The sequence below is a fragment of the Cricetulus griseus genome (assembly GCF_003668045.3).
Source record: "Cricetulus griseus strain 17A/GY chromosome 1 unlocalized genomic scaffold, alternate assembly CriGri-PICRH-1.0 chr1_0, whole genome shotgun sequence".
Classification (NCBI taxonomy): Eukaryota; Metazoa; Chordata; class Mammalia; order Rodentia; family Cricetidae; genus Cricetulus; species Cricetulus griseus.
The window spans coordinates 255,882,886-255,904,524 of NW_023276806.1; the positions used below are offsets into that span (position 1 = coordinate 255,882,886).

The 21,639-nt window shown below is 54.3% G+C and overlaps 1 protein-coding gene across 1 annotated transcript in view; it reads right to left on the bottom strand.

Annotated features, from left to right (window-relative positions):
• Positions 1 to 1,191: 1,191 nt before the first annotated feature.
• Ttbk1 (tau tubulin kinase 1) overlaps positions 1,192 to 21,639 on the bottom strand; it is a 36,872-nt gene continuing 16,424 nt past the window's right edge. Inside the window, exons 13-14 of the mRNA XM_027389187.2 lie at positions 2,190 to 3,742; positions 1,192 to 1,570 (exon numbers count right to left, since the gene is read on the bottom strand). Coding sequence (XP_027244988.1) covers positions 1,192 to 1,570; positions 2,190 to 3,742 — 1,932 coding nt within the window. The remainder of the gene's footprint in view (positions 1,571 to 2,189; positions 3,743 to 21,639) is intronic.

The following is a 21,639-nucleotide window of genomic DNA, read 5'->3' on the forward strand; positions in this document are numbered from 1 at the left end:
GTAGGCTGGCTCAGAGGAAGAGAGCCCAGGGTGAACTGGGGTGGGGGGTGAGGGTGGGGGTGGACACCAGCTAGCATCACATCACAGTCAATCTAAAGTGAGAGGACCTTCTGCCCCACCCTGCCCACCCCCCCACCCCCACTTAGGGAAACGATGCCTGAGCCAGCCCATTGCCCACAGCAGAGATGGCAGGATGACCAGAACAGAGTCCCCGAATCTTCAAATGACCAACACGGAGAAGGTGATAACCAGCCACTCCACCTCTGTGGAACGCTGAGACAGGAGAGTTGACTGAGGGATATGCAGAATTGAGGTTAGATAGCAGTAAGGACTTCCTGATGGAAAGGGGTCCTGAGTGCTAGACTATATAGGACCAGAGAAGTGAGTAACCTTTTTAAGGCTCCTTTCCAAATTCCCACTGGGACACACTTGCCTGGGGAGACAGCTGCGCTTCCAGAGGCCCCATTCAACCCTATTCAGGAAAGGTATTTCTGTTCTCCAGAGACAGGGGGAGCAACCCAAACCCCTCTCAAGAATCTTAAGTCCTGTGCCTCTCATAGAGCTGACTTTAGCCAGACTAGAGATGTCCCCTTAAGCCTAGTAAACCAATGATCCCTGGGTCCCACTTCCCCAATTCTAGCTTGGACTTCCATGGCCACCATGGCTTCTAGGAGTCTGGGCAGGCCCGAGCCCGCACACTTCTGGAATTTGAGGCTGTGTCTCCTGTTGGGTAGGGTTGGAGGCTGAAGAAGATGAGGATAAGGACAAGGTGGGCCGCAGGAGGTGTTAGCAGATGTAAGCCCCTTGGGTGTGGGGTGTGGAGATCAGCCAAAACCTGGTACTTGAAGGGGACGTGGGGAGGGGGGGCGCTACAAGCCGAGTCTTCGGGCGAAAAGTGACTGAGCCTTCCCGGGGCGGAGGATCTGCTGCTGTGAGCCTGTCCCTGCAGAGGGGCGGTAGGAGGGAGGGAGGACGCAGAGAGAGGAATCGAGACACGCTCCCTCCGGGGTCAGTGGGCTGCAGGGCGCAACATGTGCTCACGTGCGTCCTGGCGGGTGCAGGCAGGAAGCTGGGGCCAAGGTGGCGCGCGGGCGCGTAAGGCTGTGCTGGAAGCTGCTCCAGTGTGGCCGGCTGCGGGTGGGGACCAGGGTGAGGGTAGGGGGCGCCGCAGAGAGCCGCGGGCGGGTGTCATTATCTGGTCCCTGGCCGGCCCTCCGAGACTGCCGCCCGGCCTTTGGTTGCTGCGCGCTGAGTCTGCGGTTGTTTCCCCTTGGGTCCTTTCTTGGGGGGCCCTGGGGAGGCCTCGGGCTGAGATCTGGCCTGGAGGACCCCCCGAGGTGGAGGGACGCTGGGTCGGGCTTGATGCGATGGGGAGGAGCTCTCTTTTCGGGACAGGGACTGGCTCCGCGGGGAGCCGCTGGGGTGGCGCGCGGTGGAGGCGGGGAGGCCGGGACTGCGGGGCGCTGCAGATCTAGAGACCTGGGCACGACCTGGGCCAGGGCCTCGGCTCGCGGAGTGTTTGGGACGGAGGTCAGCAGTGGTCGACCCTGAGGGCTTCTGCAGCTGGAGCCTGCTGAGGGGCAGAGGGCAAGAGAAAAGGACAGGAGTGGGGAACAGGGGAACATTTTCAGAATGTCTTTGAGCATTGAGCCGTTAGAGATCTGTGTCATCAAAGATGGGTAAGATGGAAGAGGCCAGACAGAGGAATAAACAGGCCTGCTGTTCCATCCTGAAGTGCAGGGCCTTTTGGGCTGTGACTGAAGGAGCCTGCTACAGGTTTTCCTTAAGGGTCACGTGTCATCTCTAAAATTCCTATGGGTTTTGCATTCTAATCTAGAATGAGCTTATGTTAATATCAATACAAAATACTATTTCATGCCAGGTACTGGACACCCAAGGCTTTACCCTTTGGTTTCAAATGTCCCATGGCATACCAGGGACCGTGAATGGGCTCTGCTGGTCTCCAGCAGCCTGCCCTGACCCCATCCCACCGTATCCCCTCCAAGCATGCCGTTCTTGCTCCCTTGAGCCCAGTGACAGAGCTGACACTCAGTCACAAGTAACACAGTGCCCAGATGGGAGCCAAAAGGTATCTGAGTGTGTCATAGTACCTAATGTTGGCTCTGAGAAGTCCCTGGAGGCCTTCTGTGGCCACTCTGCCCACAACTAGTACTGGCAGGGTTTCTCACCTGCTGGTGATGGCCAAGTCAGACGCTGAGGCTGCACCATGGGGTCTGCCAGGAAGTTGCTGTCCTTCTGCAGGCATGGACACACCAATGGGGCGGGGAATCCGGCTCCGGGTGGTCGCTGCCCGCCCAACCTTCCTAGGCAAGGCTGCTGTGGGCTCTGAGGCAGGTGTGTCCTCCTCAGAGCCGGTGCCAGAGAGTGTCTCAGAGGCACGGCGCTGTTCCTCGCTAGAGGAGGATGAGGCTCCTGAGGCCAGCCTCAGCAATAGGCGACCCTGCCTTTTCTCCATCACCAGCCGTGCCAGGTCCTGCTGTGGCCTAGCCCTCTTGTTCCACCGCTCTTTGGCCGACAGTGAGCCCGAAGGCTCTGAGCCTGTGTCCTCTTCAGACAACAAGACAGGAATACGGCTCCTGGGGCGAGAAGCTGGCATAGCATGGCAGCTGGGGGAGATGGCAGTCCCTTTCTTGGTGACTGGCTCCAGTGGGGATGCTGGAGCTGGCCCATCAGCAAGGGCTGGGCCATTGGGCAATGAGTCTGTGACCACTTCTGAGGGTGTCTCCCCAGGAGGGCCAGACAGGGCACAACTCTCCATCTCAGTTCCATCCAGCCCTGACAAAGCCATGCCATTCTCCAGAGGCACTGGGCACCCCTCCTCTGCAGCGGCCCCCTCAGAGACCATCTCCAGGCCCAGCTCACCCCCAAGGCTAAACTCCTCTGGCCTGGATGCCTGCCCTCCAGAAGACATGACATTGAGGTGGGATTTCTCTGCAATGTGAACAAAGGTCCTCTCGACTTTGGTGAAGGGTGAGGAGGTGACTGCCACCACCCCACCAGTGGCCACCAGCCCAACACCAAGCCCCACTCCAGGTCCTGAGGGCTTGGGTTCAGACTTAAGGATGGAGGACAGAGTGCCCGGCTCTGATACATCCAGCTGGCTTCCAGTAGGCTGAGGCTGCTCGTGCTGAGGGGTGAGCGCAGCCAAGGTGCCCAGGTCAGGGTCAGGGGCCAGTTCGGCAGTGACTGGCGACTTCTTCATGTCACCAGGGGAGACGAGCACCAGCGTTTTGGAGCCCTCCTCGGGCTCCAGGTCCCCATCAGCCATGGAGGCCCGGCCCCTGGCCTCTTTCTGATCATCAGCTAGCAGTGTGGATGGGGCGCCCTCCTGGCTCCGCTCAGTGCTCCGCTCACTCCCCTCACTGCTAGAGCCACTTTGAGGGCCCAGCTCCTCCCCGAGGGCCCCTGCCTCCTCCTCCTCATCTTCATCTTCCTCCTCCTCTTCCTCCTCTTCTTCCTCTTCTTCTTCATCCTCCTCCTCTTCCTTCTTCTCCTCCTCCTTTTCTCCCTCCTTCCCATTGGCCTGAGGCTGAAAGGGAGCCAATGGGACCTGTGCGGTGGTGAGCAGCATGTGCGAGAAGCCCACCCTTCGGACCCTGTTGAGCAGCCGTGCCCGTTCTCGGTAATCAGAGAGGTCTCTCTTGAAGTCCTGGTAGGGCAAGCCCAGAGGCACAGCTCGTGGAAGGCCATTCACCTCAAACGGGGGCGCCACAGAGAACACCTGTAAGGGGCACACACAGGGACCCACTGAGGTCACCCACCCTCCTGGACCTCACCTGTGCCCTATAAGTGAGACCCCACCACCAGGGACACCTGCCAGAAGGTAGACAAAGGGTCTGTTTTGTTATTGCCATGTCCTCTGGTCCTAGAATAATCCCTGGTGCCTAGTAAGGCTCAGGGCATCCTGTCTGAGGGGTAGATCAGATCCTAGTGCTCTTCTCTCTCCCTGCCCTCTCCTCCCCTCACCAGACAGAGCCAACTTTAGGGTATGACTGGTAGCATCCCGGAAAAGCCTTCTATAGGCGGCCAGACAGGAGGGCTGAGTCTCTTTCTGGGATTCACGGTCCTCACAGATGTGAGTCTTACCCCCTCCAGCCAGGGCGAGGCCTCTGTAACTGCTATCCAGGACCACAAGACCCGGTGAGGGAAGCCCTCCCATACTGGAGCGCAAACAGGTCACTGGAGCGCTACCTTCTTCCTTCCTGCCCTTGACCGGCCTGTCAGTGAGAACTATATCCAGTTCTCTCTCCCAGGAGCTCAGTTAGGTTTTCGTCTTTGAAGCTGTGTGTGGAGTCCTTGGCAATCCCATCATGGCTGAACCTCTCTCTGCTGTTAGACTCCCACTACATCCTTTCTGTCACCCCCCTTCTAGCAGAACTGATTGTCTCCTACACTTCTTGGTCCCTTCTCTGTCAGTACCTCCAATCCACTCTGCAGACATCCTCAGACAACACTATATTAGGCCTATGGGGTTGACTTGGCTTTGTTCCACAGTGTGTAGGGGGTGCTCAGTGCCCAGCACTTTCCTTTCTTTCTTTTAACACACTGGGACTCTGTCTTCCTAAACCAACAGGACACCATCCATCCAAACCAGAACCCTGAAAGGGGAAATAATTCTGTCACCTCCTGCATCACCATGTGACATAATCATCTCAAGGTCAAGCTCCCTGGGATTCATGAACTTGTTCCTGCCAGTCTAGTACTCCACAGCCACCAACCTGTTGTCTCAGTCCCTAACTGCCAGCTGTCTTTCTGATAACTGCCCGACTGAACTTCCTAAAACTCAGCTCTCTCTCTCTGCCGCCCATCACAGGGCATACGTGACAGTCCCCATCCTTGGCTTGGCACAGGAGCCATCTCTCACCCCCCACCTTGCCTCCTCCCTTCTCCCTCCCTACCTCAGCCTCCAGTGCTCAAGTACCCATGCCCCCGCCCCATCTGTCTCTAGTCACACGATATTATCAGCATCTCCTTGGGTGTGCCATGCATCTCACACTTGGGTGCCCCTTACCCTCAAGTCACATGACAAATCAGCTTTCCTTTCTACCCATTTGCCAGATCCCTCCCAGCTCTCAGAAATGAAGTCCCTGGAGGGTTTTGTTAATGTTTATTCATTCAAGAGGTCCTTAACCACCTGCAGTGGCACTTACTTGTAACCCCAGCTCTTGGGAAGAAGAGTTATAAAGAGTGAATTTGAGGTCAACCTGGGCTATAGGACAGCAGAGAGGGGGGAATTGATTTCCCAGGGATCAGCTCCCTTACTCGCCCAGCTAATGCAAAGCAGTCAGCCCTGAACTCATACACACAGGCAATATGAAATGAACTCAGTTTGTATTTGTACATCCATGTGTGTGCACACGTATGTGCATGTGTGCATGTGTGTGTTTGTGGGCGTGTGTGTGACAGTAATAATCAAAGAAACTAGGCCATCACTTTAAGAGAGTAGGGTGAGATCCGGGAGGAATTGGAGGAAGGGAAGAGAAGCTGGAAATGATGTCATATTTTAATTAATTGTTTTTAAAAGAGCCAGGGGCTGGGGCAGATGATTCCGCTGGTAAAGTGTTTGCCACCTAAGTTTGAAACAGGTGTATGGTGTGTGCTTGTAATCCCCGGGGAAGTAAAGACAGATAGGGTTCTGGAGCTCACTGGCCAGCCAGCCTAGCCTAATCTGCAAATCCCAGACCCCAGTGAGAAAACAAAGTGGACTGCTCAGGAATGATGCCTAAGGTTGATCTCCAGCTTACACACACATACACACAAAGTGTCCTGGTTGCTACACTATACATTAAAAATCTATGGGTCAGGTACCAAATAAGGCAGACACACATTTATTTGAGTGGAACACGGGATCTCTATACAAGAAGAACTGGGCATAATGCACACTCCACAAAGGTCCCAAACACAAAGGGGGTCACATAAGCAATAGACAGCTCAAAGAGTATTTGTCTCATGCCCTTTGCTCTGCTCACACTGGTTTGTAGATCACTGTCCCTTCCATGACTTCTGGAGTAGGCAAAGAAGATGCCGGTCCATTAGCTTCAATGCACTTAGCTCTGAGGCTGGTGGAGAATGAGACAGGGATCTCCAAGGCTGAGCACCCTTTGAACTGGTGATGTCCCCTCCTCAACATCCACAATCTTTCCCATCATCCACTGTCTGAGAGGACTCAGTGTAGGAGTGGGAGGAAGGGCAGGCAGATAGCCTACAGCTGTGTGGCTGCACATTCCTGTAACCCTAACATGGAGGAGACTGAGGCAGGAAGACTGCTGTGAGCCTTCAGTCAACCTGGGCTACACAGTGAATTCAAGGACAGCCAGTGAGACTGTCTCAAAAACACCCAAAACGGCAGTGGCCGAGGGGTTGGGGAGATGGCCTAAAGGTCATGTGCTTGCTGCACAAACATGGGGACCTGAGTTCAGCTCACCAGTGCCCAAGTAAAAAGCCAGCATGGAGAGGCACTTGCCTGGGGGCGGATGGAGACAGGAAATTTCCCTATCTGGCTGAGCAATCAGTCTTACCAACTGATGAGTTCTAGATTCAGAGAGAGATCCTATCTCAAAAAATAAGATGGAGGGTCTGGAGAGATGGCTCAGTAGTTAGGAGAACTTATTGCTCTTGCAGAGGACCTGGGTTAGTTCATAGCACTCACGTGGTGGCTCACAACCATCCATAGCTCTAGTTCCAGGGGATCTGACACCCTCTTCTGACCTCTGTGGGCCTCAGGCACACACACAATGCACATATATACATGCAGGTAAACACTCATGCACATAAAAGAAATAAATCTTTTTTTTGTTTGTTTGTTTTGGTTTTGTTTTATTTTTCGAGAAAGAGTTTCTCTATGGCTTTGGAGCCTGTCCTGGAACTAGCTCTTGTAGACCAGGCTGGTCTTGAACTCATAGAGATCCTCCTGCCTCTACCTCCCGAGTGCTGGGACTAAAGGCATGCACCACCACCGCCTGGCATCTGGGGGGTTTTATTTGAAAAATAAAAATAGCACAAGAAACCTGACCTTGACCTCTGACCTCCACATTCATACATGCTCTGTCATGCAAACACATGTGCAGAGACAGGGTAGCCATGGCCCCCAAAGGAACCCCTGATGGTCTAGAAGCTTCTTTAGAACTTTGTCCTCTTACATCCCTGTTGAAGTCCCCAGGAGTTGTTTTCTTTTTTCCCCATGCTATAATTTCATTCTTACTTCAGCTATTTATCCAGCCAACATTAAGGTTCCTATTGTGTGCTTGCTGTACCACTGTTGATGTGTCTTGCCAGTGTTACGGCTACAGAAAACGACTGGCCGAGGGGACAAGGAGGCTTTGAGTGGTGATGGAGATCCTGGGCTGGGCAAATGCAGGGACAACCAAGGACAGGAAGACACTTGGGGGCTTCGCTCATGCCTTCCACCCAGCCCCAGCCGCACCTGCTCAGCACAGACAGCCCTGAACCCTACCCCCTCATCGTCGCTCTACTGAACAGCTGCTGACTTCTATCCCATTTCCCAGGTCTTGGACATTTCTGTTAAAACCACCTTTTCTTCTACACCTGGCCAAGTCCTGAATCTCTACACAAAAGCCCCATACAGGTGAGACCCACCCCTCCCAGCAGCTGGATGACCACAGGAAGTCCTCTCCTCCCATCTAGGGCCCTTTGCCCTAATTGTTTGGGACCCAACCAGGCCAGCAAGGCAGCAAAAAGCACTGACCCAGAAACCATTGGCCCAAATTGGAAAATGTGTTAACAAGGGCTATCAAGACCCAGACTTTGCCCACTGTCTCCCATGCAGGAGAATGGAAAAACCTTCTGCATTTGAGGGGCAGGGCTGTAGATCTCAGAGCTTTGCCAACAGGATCAGGGCTACCCACTAGCCTGGGTACACTGGGTTTTGTTTAAATCCCCCTATCCCACCTACTGTCCTGATAGGAAGGAGCCCCTTCCTCGGATAGGAGCAGAGTACTTTCTGTGCCTCTCCCGGGATGCCCAGTGAGCTATTTGCTCTCTTAATCTCCAGTCTGCTGGTGCATCCCTCTGGACACTTTCTGTGTACTTGGCCACGGAAACATGAGGAAACCGTGGGAGGGACTGCACAGTGAGCAGGCTGCATCCCAGCTGTGTGTGTGAGTGTGTGTGTGTGTGTGTGTGTGTGTGTGTGAGAGAGAGAGAGAGAGAGAGAGAGAGAGAGAGAGAGGGTGAGACTGTGTATGTGTGTATATGTCTGTGTGTGTGCACCTGTGTATATGTCTGTGTGTGTGTGCACCTGTGTATATGTCTGTATGTGTATGTGTGACTGTGTGTATGTGTATGTGTGTGAGAGTGTGTGTGTTTATGTCTGTGTGCATGTGTGTGTATGTCTGTATGTGTGTGAGAGAGTGTGTGTATGTGTGTATATGTCTGTATGTGAATGTGTGTGTGTATGTGTGTGAGTGTGTATGTGTGTATATGTCTGTGTGTGTGTATGTCTGTGTACATGTGTGTGTATGTCTGTGTGTGTGTGAGAGTGTGTGTACGTGTGTATATGTCTGAGTGTGTGTGTGTGTATGTCTGTATGTGAATGTGTGAGTGTGTGTATATGTGTGTGAGTGTGTATGTGTGTATATGTCTGTATGTGTGCATGTGTGTGTATGTGTGTGTATGTCTGTGTGTGTGTGTGTGTGTGTGTGTGTGTGTGTGTGTGCACGCATAGGGCCTGAAAGGGGTAGCCGACCTGGAAAACACACCTCTCCTAGGGCAGTGACCTTTATGAATCTCACTTGTTTGTTTAGGCTCCCAGGCCTGCCTTGGCATGGCTCATCTGCTCATCCAGCTGATTTGAAGGTCCCTGGTGACACACAGCTTTAATCCCAGCACTCAGGAGGCAAAGGCCAGGGCCTCTGTGAGTACAATATCAGCCTGGTCTACATCATGAGTTCCAGACCAGACAAGACCCCGTAGTGAGACTGTTTCAAAAGCCCCAGGTCCCAGGTGATCAGCATTCAGTAGAAGGTGGTATGGCTGGAGGGCAAGCAGGCCATTCAAGCTGAGGCCCTGCTCAAAACAAAGGCTCCAGGCTTCTGCTCCCTGCACTGTTCCCTGAAGCCTGAAGCCAGTCCCTCCAGCTGGAAAGCCTAGCTAGACTGATGTCCATTCCTTCAACACCACATGCAAAGGAAGGGAAATGGCCGGACCTGGTCCCCCTTTGTTACTGATTGTGCTGGTCTCTCTTTAGCCCCGGGTGAACCTGTGACCTTCCGTTCTACCTCATCCCAGTGCCCACACAGGGTGCATGAAGTGACTGTCTTGCCTGGACCCTGGCCAAGCATTTCCTGAAACCACACTCCAACTCAAAGTCCCAAGGTTGTGGGTATGGACAGGCTGAGTGACAAAAGTAAATGGGTTAGCTGGCACTCCCTCACATTAACCAGGAGAGGGATTTGTGCCTTTCAGGACTGCCTAATGTCCTAGATCCCTTCCCCTGCCCTGGAAGGTGAACCCATAAGAGAACATGTTCCTCCACCCTGACCCAGCCATGCAGTAATGCCAGGCCTGAGAGGAGAGGACATGTAGACCAAGTAGCCACTGGCAGCTCTTCAGTCACATCTGCGTCACTCACCTGCCTCAGTCTACCTGCTCTCCCTCAGAGTGTTTCTGTCCAGCTAAGAGCCCTCCCTCCTCTCCAACTGCCACCCAAGAGAGAAGCTCTGGCCCCCAACATGCCTGGCTACTCTGGCCCGGGAAGAGGAAGGTGGGAACATGGCTACCAGCTCCACTCAGACCTCACACATGTGACTAGATCTCAAAGTCTCCCTCACCATGCTCCCCACACCTGCTCTAGGACCCAGAGCCAACAAGTATGGGGGGGGGCCTTCTGTCACTGGCCCTTCACCACCAACACCACCACCCCCCCCACCCCCACCCCCACCCCCGCACTCGGCCCCAAGGGAAAGTTTGCTTCCTCTTCAGCAGCTTGAGATCACCCAATAGCCAGAATCTGTCCCAGTAGATCCCAGAGTCACCAGTATGCTAGCTCCTATCTTCTGCCCAGCCAGAGTAAGGGACAAGAAGGGCAGGACACAGAAGGGACAGTCTCCAGTCTGCTCAGCCTGCTTTTGTAGTTCTGGCCTTCTTAGGGTCCAGGCCCTTTCACTGCCTCCAAGCCCTGAGCTAAATCTGCATGGGTGCTGTCCCTTCACCGGCCACTCCCTCCCTCAGACAGAAGGGGGGCAAGAACAGTAGCAGTGTCTGTTTGGCACAGGGCTCTCTGGCATTCTGGCCACCACACACTCTGTGGGACCTAACCTCCTACAATCACATTCCTCTCTGTCCAGTTGGCAGCTGGAGCTGGATCCCAGAGACTTATTGAGTCTGCTCATCCTTCCTGGGCATAGGGGGCCACGCCCTTCCTGGGCAAAAGGGGGCGCGGAGGGCGGGGAGGGGGATGCGGCAATTCCAGCCCAGCTGTTGCGCACTCCCAGTCCCCCAGTCAACAGTCCCAGCCCCTTACCCCCGCCCGCCCCGCCCCCGGAGCTGAGGTCCTCATGCCCCAAGTGGGGCGGTGAAAGAAAGCAGGCCAAGGCAAAGGTTCCTGGAAGGCGTCTTTAATGAGGATTTGGTAGTACACAAGCTCTCCGGATTGTCTGCATGAACATACAGGGACTTTAAAAGGCACAAGATCCCTCGCACAGCGACGCCTGACGGCGGGGCGCCCCCACCCCCGCCCGTGCACGGCCGTGTGCGCGTGGGTGCGTGTCCGTGTCCCACCCCCGTGGCGGCGCCGCGCGTGTGCGTGTCGGTTTCAAGTGTTGGATTTTACAGTACTCGCAGTCTGGGGTGGGGGTGAGGGGCTCAGTGCATGCTTTTCTACCCGGGTCCGGGGCCCCTGACGCTGCTATGTACACTAAGGAGGACGCACCCCGGAGAGAAAGAGGAAGAGAAAGGCAAAGAGAAGAAAGAAAGGAAAACAAATAAGGAGAGAAAGAAAAGAAAAAGCGTCCCATCTTCGAGTGTGTGGTTTTGAGTTTCTCGCGCATGCTTAGGCTGGCCAGGGTAAGGGAATAGTGCAAGCGTATAATACAGTCTTATTGCAATACAAAGGGGTTGAGGAAAGACTTGGGGCGACAGGGAGGGGCGCTCAGGAATAAACCGGCTGGGACTGGAGACCTCCGAGAGGGTCTTCTTGCCAACCCCCCTCCCACCCTTCGCTTCACCCCATCCCCAGAAGGGGGACCAGGGGACCTTTGTAGGGAGAGAGCTCTGTTAGGTCCTGGGGCTGAGTTTCCCCACACCACCAGTCCCACCTTTCGCGGGGCAGGGGCCAGCCCCTCTCTGCGGCAATACTGTCAACTCTAGGGGCCCTGGAACCCGCCCCTTCCCCCCGGAAGCCCCTCCACCTGGGGGAGGGGTCGACGGAGCAAGTGCAAAGGAAGCAGATGTTGGTCCCTGAGTTTTATTTTCGGGGGTGGGGGTGGGGGTGGGGTGGGGAAGAGTTGGAAGTGGGGGCAAGTTTGGGGAGCCCCCCAGGGCCCTTAGTGGTGGGTGGGATGGGTGGGACAAGGGACGCGGACTGGAATATGGGCAAAAGGGAGTGGGGTTGGGTGGCTCTGAGAGACCTAGGCTCCAAGTTTGGCTCCCCCTTCAACTCTGGGCTCTTTGGCATCCAATTGCAAGGCCAATGGTAGGGACAGCCCTATGGGCGGTGAGGTAACCTGAATCGGGTTAGGAGGTCGGGCTCTGGGAGCCAGCTCCTCCGCTCCCCCACCCCGCCCCTGGTCTGCACCCTAACCTGGAAGGAAGCACTCAGGGGCGAGTCCCGCACTCGTCCCCACCCCGCCTCCAGGTCAGGGTCCCAGCGGCCGAGAGCCGGCAGAAAGGAAGAGCGAAAACTGAGAGCGAAGGCGGACGGCGGGGGCGCTAACCCAAGAGAAGTTTTAGCAGCAGGCAGCTTGGCGGGGCGGGGACCGGAGCTGGGGTCCCGGCCGGGGCGGGCGGGGCAGGGCGGGGCGGGGCCGGGCGGGGCGAGGGACTCCGAGGCCGGCGGTACCCGGGGCACGCCAAGTAGCAGCTGGTTAAAAAGACCGAACGTACATTCGAGGTGCGACGGACACGGGGGTCGGCGGTGGAGGGACAACGGGCCCCGGGGCCGGGACAGAGCTGGAGTGGGCAACAGATGACCCTTACAGTTAGAAACCTGTGACAGGGGCTCGGTGCGCTCTGGGTCGGGGCTGCTAAGTTTGCTGTCCGGAGAGTGGATGAAGTGTACGCGCGAGTGTGAGCGTGCGTGTGCGTGTGCGTGTGCGTGGGTGGTCATTCCCACCCACAGCCTGTGCAGGATCCGAGGGCGAGTGGTGGAGTGTCGAGAAAACCCAGGGAAAGGAGAGGGCTAAGGAAGGTTCCCCAGTTCCTTCCCCACCTCTTCTTGGGTGGGCTCAGGGGCCCCCCAGGTTGGGAAGTCCCCTGAGTATGTGTGGGGTTATCTGAGGGAGGTGGTCCTCAGCCTTGGGGCCTCTCCCTTAGGGAGAAGGATACCTTAAATGTCAGACGGCACGGGGTGGCATGTCTCCTGCCCTCCAGCTAGGCAGATTCCATATCTAAGTGGAGACTGAGGTACAGCAGAAATTACCCTACACTTGTGTACACTTGTACCCCAATTGCCAAATCAATTCAAGGACAGCAGAGAGCACATCATCTGTGTCCCCAGCCCCAACAGCGCACCCCAACCTCCAATGGGAACCACTTCCTGAGCCAAGCATGGTTTCTCCCCAAACCACCCATTAACACTGACACAACTCTTAAACCTCCTCAGGGGCCCAGGCTCCCCCACCCCTGCCTGAACAGACAGACAGCACCACCCTGCCCCAGAAAAAGAGACCAAGGCAGGGCAGAAGACAGAGGTAGGAAGGGGGGTGCTGGGACCAGCCTGGCTCTGGGGTGCCACCTCCGACCCACTGGGAAGTTCTGGGTTTGTTTTCCAATAACTAGAAATTCGGAGAGAGATTAGAGAGATTATTGGGCTCCCGGTTAGTGGTTGGGATGAATGCTCAGTGGTTATTGCTGTGACCCAAGCTGCCTTGAGTGTATGGGATGTGTATTGATTATGAACTTAATACAGCATTTTTCACTGACCTACAGTCCTCAGGACACACTCTCCCGCGCTGAGAAAATACTGGCCCTATCAGGCAGTCTACCCTACTCACAATGAAAAAATCCAATGGCTCCACACACTGAGCTCACCACGGCAACATGCATATATACACACATGCACGCGAGCGCGCGCACACACACACACACACACACACACACACACACACACACCACCTCCACCACTACCATGCCCCACTAGCAGCTAGCTTTCTAAGCGGCTGCCTGTCTTGAGCACCTGCTGAGAAAGGCCTTGCTTTGAGAGCTGCAGCCCTGGACAGAGGATACAGTGAGGGGTCCTCAGGGTCACAGAAGTTAGGTCACCAGCTTTTCCTAGAAACTGCTGTGTGTGTATGTGTGCGCGTGCGTGCGTGCGTGCGTGTGCGTGCGTGTGTGTGTGTGTGTGTGTGTGTGTGTGTGTGTGTGTATGCCGTGCGCACATGCACACACAAGCATGAGTGTGTTGCCAATAATTAAAAATTTGAAGAGTTCATATAAAACTTGGAAGACAGTGGCAACAGCTGGTTGAGCTAAGGAGAGACTGGAGTGGGGATTTCCTTTACAGTAAATTTGCTATCACATCTTGACCTCTATGAGCTGGTCACACTCTCTCAAAGTCCCCTGTCAGTGCTAAGCAAGTGATGCCAATTTCTGCTGAGTGTGACCTTAGGAACTAAAGTCAGAGGTCCAAGTGCCTGCTTTTTTATAGTGTCTTAGTCTGCCCACCTAATTAATCCTCAGTGCTACTATACAATATTTGGGACGATGTGAGATCAAGGGAGTGGTCATAGGATGGAGATAGAGTCCAATCAATTTAACTGACCCTAGTACTCTAGGTGCCTCGTATCTGGATGCAATCCCATGGCAAGGTGGGGAAGGAGAGGACAGTTCCAAGACAACCCACCTCTTCCAAGAGGGGACCAACACCTAAATCTAAAGATTCCTATGGAGCAAGGCCTCAGTTACTCAGCATCGATGGCTTTTCTATTAATTTATGCTCTTGTAAAAGAAACATCTGATTAATCCATTAAATGCAGTAGCATTGGGTTCTATCTCATAGGCTGGTATGAGGCTCAAGTGAGTTAATTTGTCAAATGCTCAGATCATGGCCTGGCACATAGGAAGCTCTATGTGCCGGTGACTAAACTACAAAATACTAGAAGACACCACCATATGCAGGGCATGAGTACCAAGTGAAAGCATCATGCCTTAAGCATGGCCGAGAGTGCTGCCCATGCAAAGCTGGCATTGGAGAAGCTGTGCTTCCCCCTGGCAGACACTCATTTCTCCAAACACTCTGGGCTGTTCTCTGGGAAATTCTACAGAGGAAAAGGGTCTGACACCATTACCCCCACTCGGCTAGCCCTACCACACACTGGATCCAGAGACCAGCCTCAAACCACAAAGAGCTTCACCCAGCTGCACGTGGCCATGGTCTAACACAGGTGGCTTAGAGGAGACTTGTACAGTTTGCAAAAGACAGAGCAGCCCCATGCCAAAGATACATTTCTGTCAAAGTCACCTTCGGGGGACTTACAAATTCCTTCACCACAGAGGTCAGTGCAACAGGATGCCTTCTGGAGGGCCAGACATTTCAAACGGCCCTTTGTGTCTGCTTTAAAGGACACCTACCTTCCCACGGGTGTTGCCCTTTGTGAATGATAGATTTCCCCATCCCTAAAATCTTGAAAAACAGTAATGTGTCTATAATGCTAAAACTGAGGCGCAAACCAGTGCCACCATCTTTGATAAGCCTTAAGGCACTTGGGGGTCTCAGAACACCTCTGGGACAATTCTGGCCACTGAGGAGGAACTGCTCGGGTCTGGTGGTGGAACACTCTGAAGAGGAATGCCAGAACCCAAAGTACTTGGTGCTTCTGACTTAGGAAGCAGATGAACAAAGAGAACCCTTACCACCATCACATGGGAGTAGAGGGCAGGGGCTAAGGGGGGGGGTCAGTGCTGGAAACTGGGAAGGGCTTCTTGTAGCCCCACCCCTCACCTTTGTGCTTTGTGTTTCTGTTCTTTCTCAAGGAGTCTCCCTGGACCCCCTCCCCCAACTTCTGCCTGGGCAGAAGGCAAAGTGTTGGGACAGCCCACAGGGCAAGAGAGCCCTGGGATTGAGGATGTTCAAAAGTGAGCAGCCTGGCTTGAGAAGGGCACAGGGTTAGGACTGGGATCTGGCTTTGGTTGCTATCATGGAAATGGAAAAAGATGTTCTTGGCCCAGACATTAGTGTTTTGTTTGTTTGTTTTTTTAAAAAAAAGTTTTAGAGAAGTGGAGACTGTAGAAACTGACTGCTGAGCTACTGTACCACGTCATGTGCATATGTGGACAGCTTGGCTCCTGGCCACTGACCACTAGATATAAGCATCCCCATACTGGCCTAGCGGCCCCAAGACCTCTACTAAATTCAGGGATATTGGAGGAAGTTGATGGGCCACAGGGTTGAGAGGAAACAGAGGGTCAGAGGGAAGATGCATAAAGAGGAGTAGAGCAAGAATAAGGACCTAGGAAGCTACAAAGGACAACACACACACACACACACACACACACACACACACACACACACACACACGCACACATGCATTCACAAACACACGCATGACTGCAGCACCATGGAACTTCAGTAGGTGCTGGTCATACCACGGTCTACATAAATAGCATTCTCTGGAATTGTGCATGACACAGACTGAGCGTTCATTCCTGACAGCTGTACTGTGTGCACAAGTCATGGATTAGCACACTCACACTCATATGGGTACATGTATTCCCACAAGCTCACCAAAACATGTGTTCTGCCAACTCTCTAGCCTCCTCCTCTCCTGAGTCAGGCACTGCCCTTTCTGGTAGCCTCCTCACCACCACCTCCCTAAGCCTTGCTGGTTGGCATGGGCATGAAAAAGTGGGGTCCCTGCAGAGACAGGATGGGGAACTGAGGAGTGGACAGAAGTGGAAGGGGCAGCCGGGTAAACATCCAGCAGGGGCTAGGTCCTCTTCTGGCCTGCCTTCCTGTATTCTACCTGCACCACACCCAGGGTACCTCCAGGAGGAGTCAGGAAGACTGGCAGATCTGAGCTCTCTGTTTGGGACCTGTTCTGAGACAAGGTGTCCCTGTGCTCGGGATCTGGTGGGTCCTGGATCCTTTATCACATTCTCCACATTGCCTGCAGACTGGTCCTTGGGACCAGTCAAGCCTCTCAGGGAGAGACACACAAGGGTCTTGGGGATGGTGGGGGTGAGCTTATGTGGTAAGACGTGGAAGGAAAGGGACCTTGGTGATGGTGGCATGGGAAATGTTTGCTAGGTCACAGGGCTGCCCACTCCCCATCACATTCTCCCACCACACTCCAACCTGGGTTTGACTAGCCCCCACCACATTCCTATCCCTGGTCAACTAGACAGACACAGAAGCACATCTGGTTCCACTCCCGCCAACCCCTCGGATGGCTCCAACCCAGACTCGCCAAGACACCAACTACCAAGTAAACAGAACCTGACCCCACAGCCAGACTGCCCAGAACACCTCAGCTCCCCCGCGCCTTGGTTTCCCCTGAACTCTGGAGCCGCTGGTCGCTCCATCTCAGGGCCCCTGTCCTGTCCAACTGCGCCAGCACACCAAACACCCCTCCCTGCACCATTTTGGCTGGCCCCTGGCAAAGGAGCCCACCCGGGACAGAGCCTCTGTTGGGGTGGGAGTTTTACAGTATCTCGGGCCAACCTTCTAGGGGGGCATATTGCACGTGGGTGGGATGGGCTGTGTGGCCTGTGATTATTGCGTCCTGGGAGGGAACCGTGGTCTCTGTCTGCTCCCCAGCCCCCCCCACCTGCCCCCTCCAGGAGGGGGGGGGCCCAGCCTAGGTCTTGTGGGTGAACCGTGCCCACACCTGCTGCAGCTGGGACCGCGAGATGCGGAGCACCGAGGGCACGAGTCTGTGGTTGCCGGCAGCCAGGGGCGCATGGCGCCGATGGGGAGCACGCACGGGGCTGCTCTCAGCCGAGCGGCTGCGCTGAATGAGGGAACCGGAGGAGCCCGAGGAGCCGCCGCCGCCGGGGTGAGGGTAGTGCTCCGTCTCCAGCGTGGAGGAGGAGAACACGGAGGACGCCAGTCGTCGCAGGGGGCTGTACCGCGGGAGGGAGTGCCCCGAGAGTCTGTCCTCCTCCAACTGAAAGAGACCAAGAGAGTGGAGGAAAAAGAGGCGTCAGGCACAGACTGGACAGCTCTTCTCGGGGGCCACCCACCGCTCACAGCCCCTGCGGCACCGGCGTCCCTGGCAGGGGGCTGCAGGCTGCCCACCCAAGGTCCAGCCTCGGAACTGCCAGCGCCCTGCCCACCTCCTCCTCTCACACTTCGTCTCACACTTCCTCTCACACTTCGGGGTGAGAGACCGCGATCACTCACCTCCTCCGGGAAGCCTTCTGGGCTTAGCCCCATCTAGCACAGGGCTCTCTCTGGTCTGGAACCTTCCTGTCAGGAAGGCCCTTTTTGTCGCATCTCTTAGCCAAGTGCCTCCCCCCCCCCCCCCGAGCCACACTCCACACTCCTCCAGATCGTTTTTTGAATACATTTGCGTTGCTGGAGCTCGAATCTCGGGTCTCCTGCTTGCTAAGCAAGTGCTTTGTCAATAAGCTATGGCCCCCAGCCCCTCTCTTGAGATCTAAAACGGCGTGGGGGTCCCTCCTTCGCACCCTCAGCCCCCTTTCCGGAGGTCTCCAGAACAGTGGATGGACTATGGGAGAAGTCAAGAGAGTGTTTTTGTTTGTTTGTTTTGCAGTTCTAGGGATGAAGCCCTTCCTGGGCCCTGTGCTTGCTAGGCAAGCTCTCTACCAGGAGAGCTTTTTGGGTTTTTTGTTTTGTTTTGTTTTGGAGATAGAGTCTCACTCTGCAGCCCACACTGGCCTAAAACTCACTGTGTAGCCCAGGCCGACCTCTAACTCTTGGCAATACTCCTGGGTCTGCCTTCCAAGTGCTGGCATTACAAGCATGAAGCATCTCCCCTCATCAACTCAAAGATGTCCTAACCCCAACTCTGTCACTTACAGCTGGGTGACCCTTGACCTCAGTTCTCTGTGCCTCAAGTTCTTCCCCTATAAAATGGAGTAAAAGTGGCTGCCACTTCCTAGGGATTAAGGACCAGATATGCAGGGCACTTACAGCAGAGAGGGAATGTGTGTTCAGGAGCCTTTTTAACAGACACTGTCCAGTATGACAGGCCCAGAGGCCTGCTGAGCTGGGGCAGGGGAGCTATAAAACTAGTGGTGGCCCTAAGAATCCTGTCTTTGTGCTCTCCTGTCCCCAGGGGAACAGGGACCACTTCCCAAGCACATTCGGATGGACATGGTACCTGGTGTCTGCAGACTTTGCCTCCCCTTCTTCCTAGCTCTCCCTGGATTGAAGCCATTTAGTTCACCTGTAGTGCTGGGCCAGCACTGGGGGAAGGGACTGGAGCTACCCAGCTCCAGTAAGCCTTGCTGGTCCAGATGGGGAGGGGTCACAAGAGACCTCCTTCGGGGAGGGGGCCCAGGGAACACTCTAACTTCATCACCTGCTCCACCCCACAAGTTTGCTTCTTCTGTCAGCTTTTGTGAGGGCCAAGTTTGGCTCCTTACTTTCTAGTTGATTCTGTTTGCAGTGAGAGGGGACCAAGATGCCCAGAGACCCGTCTCATAGCCATGTGGGTGTCTTGAGTTCAACACCCAATCAGAGTTTGTGCTCCGTCCAAGAAGTCACAGAAGCTGAAACTGGACCCCAGCATGTTCCCCCTCCAGGCCAGGCGTCACTTGTGACCACCCACTTGTCCTCAATGCCCTGTATGAGGTTACCTTTGTGAGGATATCCCAACTTCCCCACAAGTCCCTAGAGCAGGTAAAAGTCTTCCATTCTCCTGATGGCCCATCTTCCAGTCGTCCTCCCAGCACACTCTTGATTGCAAGCTCTGACCTGAGCGCTGAGAGTAAGGCCTTGCTCATCTTTGTCCCCCAGACCCAGGACACCGTCCGGCTTATAACAAGGCAGTGCTTTGGTGGCTTTCCAGCAAATGTCTATGTGTTTAAGGAATACTAACATGCTGTGCTATTGGCCTCAGACACTAACGAAAACACAAACAGCCAACCCCAAATCCTGCCCTATGCATTCACTCTGCCCAAGCTGAGCTGTCTCTTTGGCTCCTGCCAATTTGCACCTGAACCATCCCCTGAGGAGGAAGCCAGGAATTCACATATCCACACTATGCACACCAAGGAATAACCCAATGCCTAGCTCCACAGCTATCGGTAACAGGTTACTGTGTTCCTGTGGTAATGACTTCTGCAGGGACAATTCACACATCCGACTCAGAGCTCACAACACCAGGTCTAGGAGGGATTCCTCGAAAATAGGTGGTGGAGGATGGGGTGGGGTGATCTTTTTAGTCATCCAGAAATGGAGAAGAATATCACAGGTTTATTGTAACAAAGCATACAGCCCCAGCCTAGCCCAGAGCAACCCTCCCCCAACAATGAAGTGAACACAGGCCAGTCCAGTTTGCTCCCTCTGCCTTGAAGAACAAGGGTCTCGCCTCACCCTGATGTCCTGGAATACATACAGAACGTGTCCTGTCCCATCCGTTTCACCCATAGGCACCCAAAGGCACTGTGCACATTGACACACCTGCCAACACATCTGCCAATAAGGCCAGCCAGCTGGTGTGCCAGGCATGTGTTATACACATTCCAATGCTCCGGGCACTCTGACCATGCGCAGATGGTCTGCTTCTCTGACCTGCATTTGCTACTCTGCATGTTCAACACACATGCCTTAGACTGGGGTCCCAGAAGACCCAGCTGCCTGGCATCATGTCCTGGTGCTACCATTTGGCCCAGCCAGAAAGCTTGTTTATTTATTTTAGGTTACTACTTTAGGCTGTTTCCCCACCTTGTAAGTCAAGGTTCCCAGTGTATATATAGTGTCGCTATGAGGGCCATTCACATAAATTTTGCAAGTGCATCTTCCAGTGTCCCATGCTGGCTGCCATCATCGTCATTTCTCTCATTATCTTCCCTGCTCTGGTTCCCCTAGAAGCTCCCAGATGTGAAGATTCGTGTACAGATGTCCACACCCACACATCAATGCACAAGGTCAGTGGGCTCAGAAATGCTCACATGTAACTGTAGAATGTTAAGCCACTTCAATTCTGCACAGTGTAGGGAAACTGAGACTGGCAAACACTCCCCTTACCCCACAGATACAACTTAATTCCCTGCCCATGTTATATACACCCCGGCTGCACAGTAGCCCTGTCCCTGGTCCTGAAAGAGCTCCCCAGCATTAGCTTGACACCTGTGATGCACACAGTATCTGCAGGAGACAGTAACCTGAGAGGAAGCTTGGCTCTCTTGTGCTGAGACCTGGAAGGAGACAGTGACTGTCCCACAGTGACCAGAAAGGCACAACAGGGCAGATGGCCAACTTTCATCTGTATTTCCCACCACTCCAGCACCGCTGTCTATGCCCTTACAGCAACCGACCCTGCATTTCCTGGGGGCCCCACCCACTGTGCCTGTCCCTTTGGTATCTCTGCCACCTGGCAGATAACACATGCTCTAGGGCATTGATGAGTAAGAACAGGGTGTGAGAAGTCCTGAGAACATCTTGTTTCATCTTGCCCCCACCTTCCCCAGAGCCATTTGTGGGATCAGTGCTCATGGCCTAATCATACCAGCCCACACACTGCCAGAGGGAAGCCTCCACATCAGGCTTCTCTGGGTGGGGACTCATGGTCCCCAGTTTTTCACTACTATTTACAGGTACAAGGCAAGACCAGATAAATATCCTCCAGTATTGTGGATCAGAGCACCGATTCTAGTAAGGGCCTCCTGACAGGAACAAGGCTCTCTCCAAGACACCCATGAACACCAGGCCACGCCGCCCAACCTGAGTGCATGTCAAAGCTGACTCCTAGGCCTGTGCCTAGGCACCACACAAAGCTCCAACATAAGGTCACCAAGTGGAACAAGCCACAGGCCCTGAGACAATGCAAGAGGTGATGTTCACTTCTCAGTCAGAGGTCAACTTGCATACTACATAGAGAAGCTTGGGCAGAACAGTGGCTCACAAATGTATTCTGACAGGGTTGTCCTTAACATGAAACACACATACCACACACACACACACACACACACACACACACACACACAAATGTATTCTGACAGGGTTGTCCTTAGCACGAAACACACACACACACAATCTCTCTCACAAGCACACACACACACACACACACACACACACACCACCACCACCACCACCACCACCACCACCACCATCTCCACCATGAGACAAGCTTCAGATCCTCGGATCAGCATTTACAAATCATTTACCCCACCCCCACCTTCTTCTTTAGTCTGATCATCTAAACGAGGTAGACTTGTAACCTCACATGCGCTGAAGGCTGTCAAAAGCCAGCCTGGGCTACACAGTGGAGCCCTATCTCAAAACACCAAGAGGACAAAGGCACCACCACTTAACCA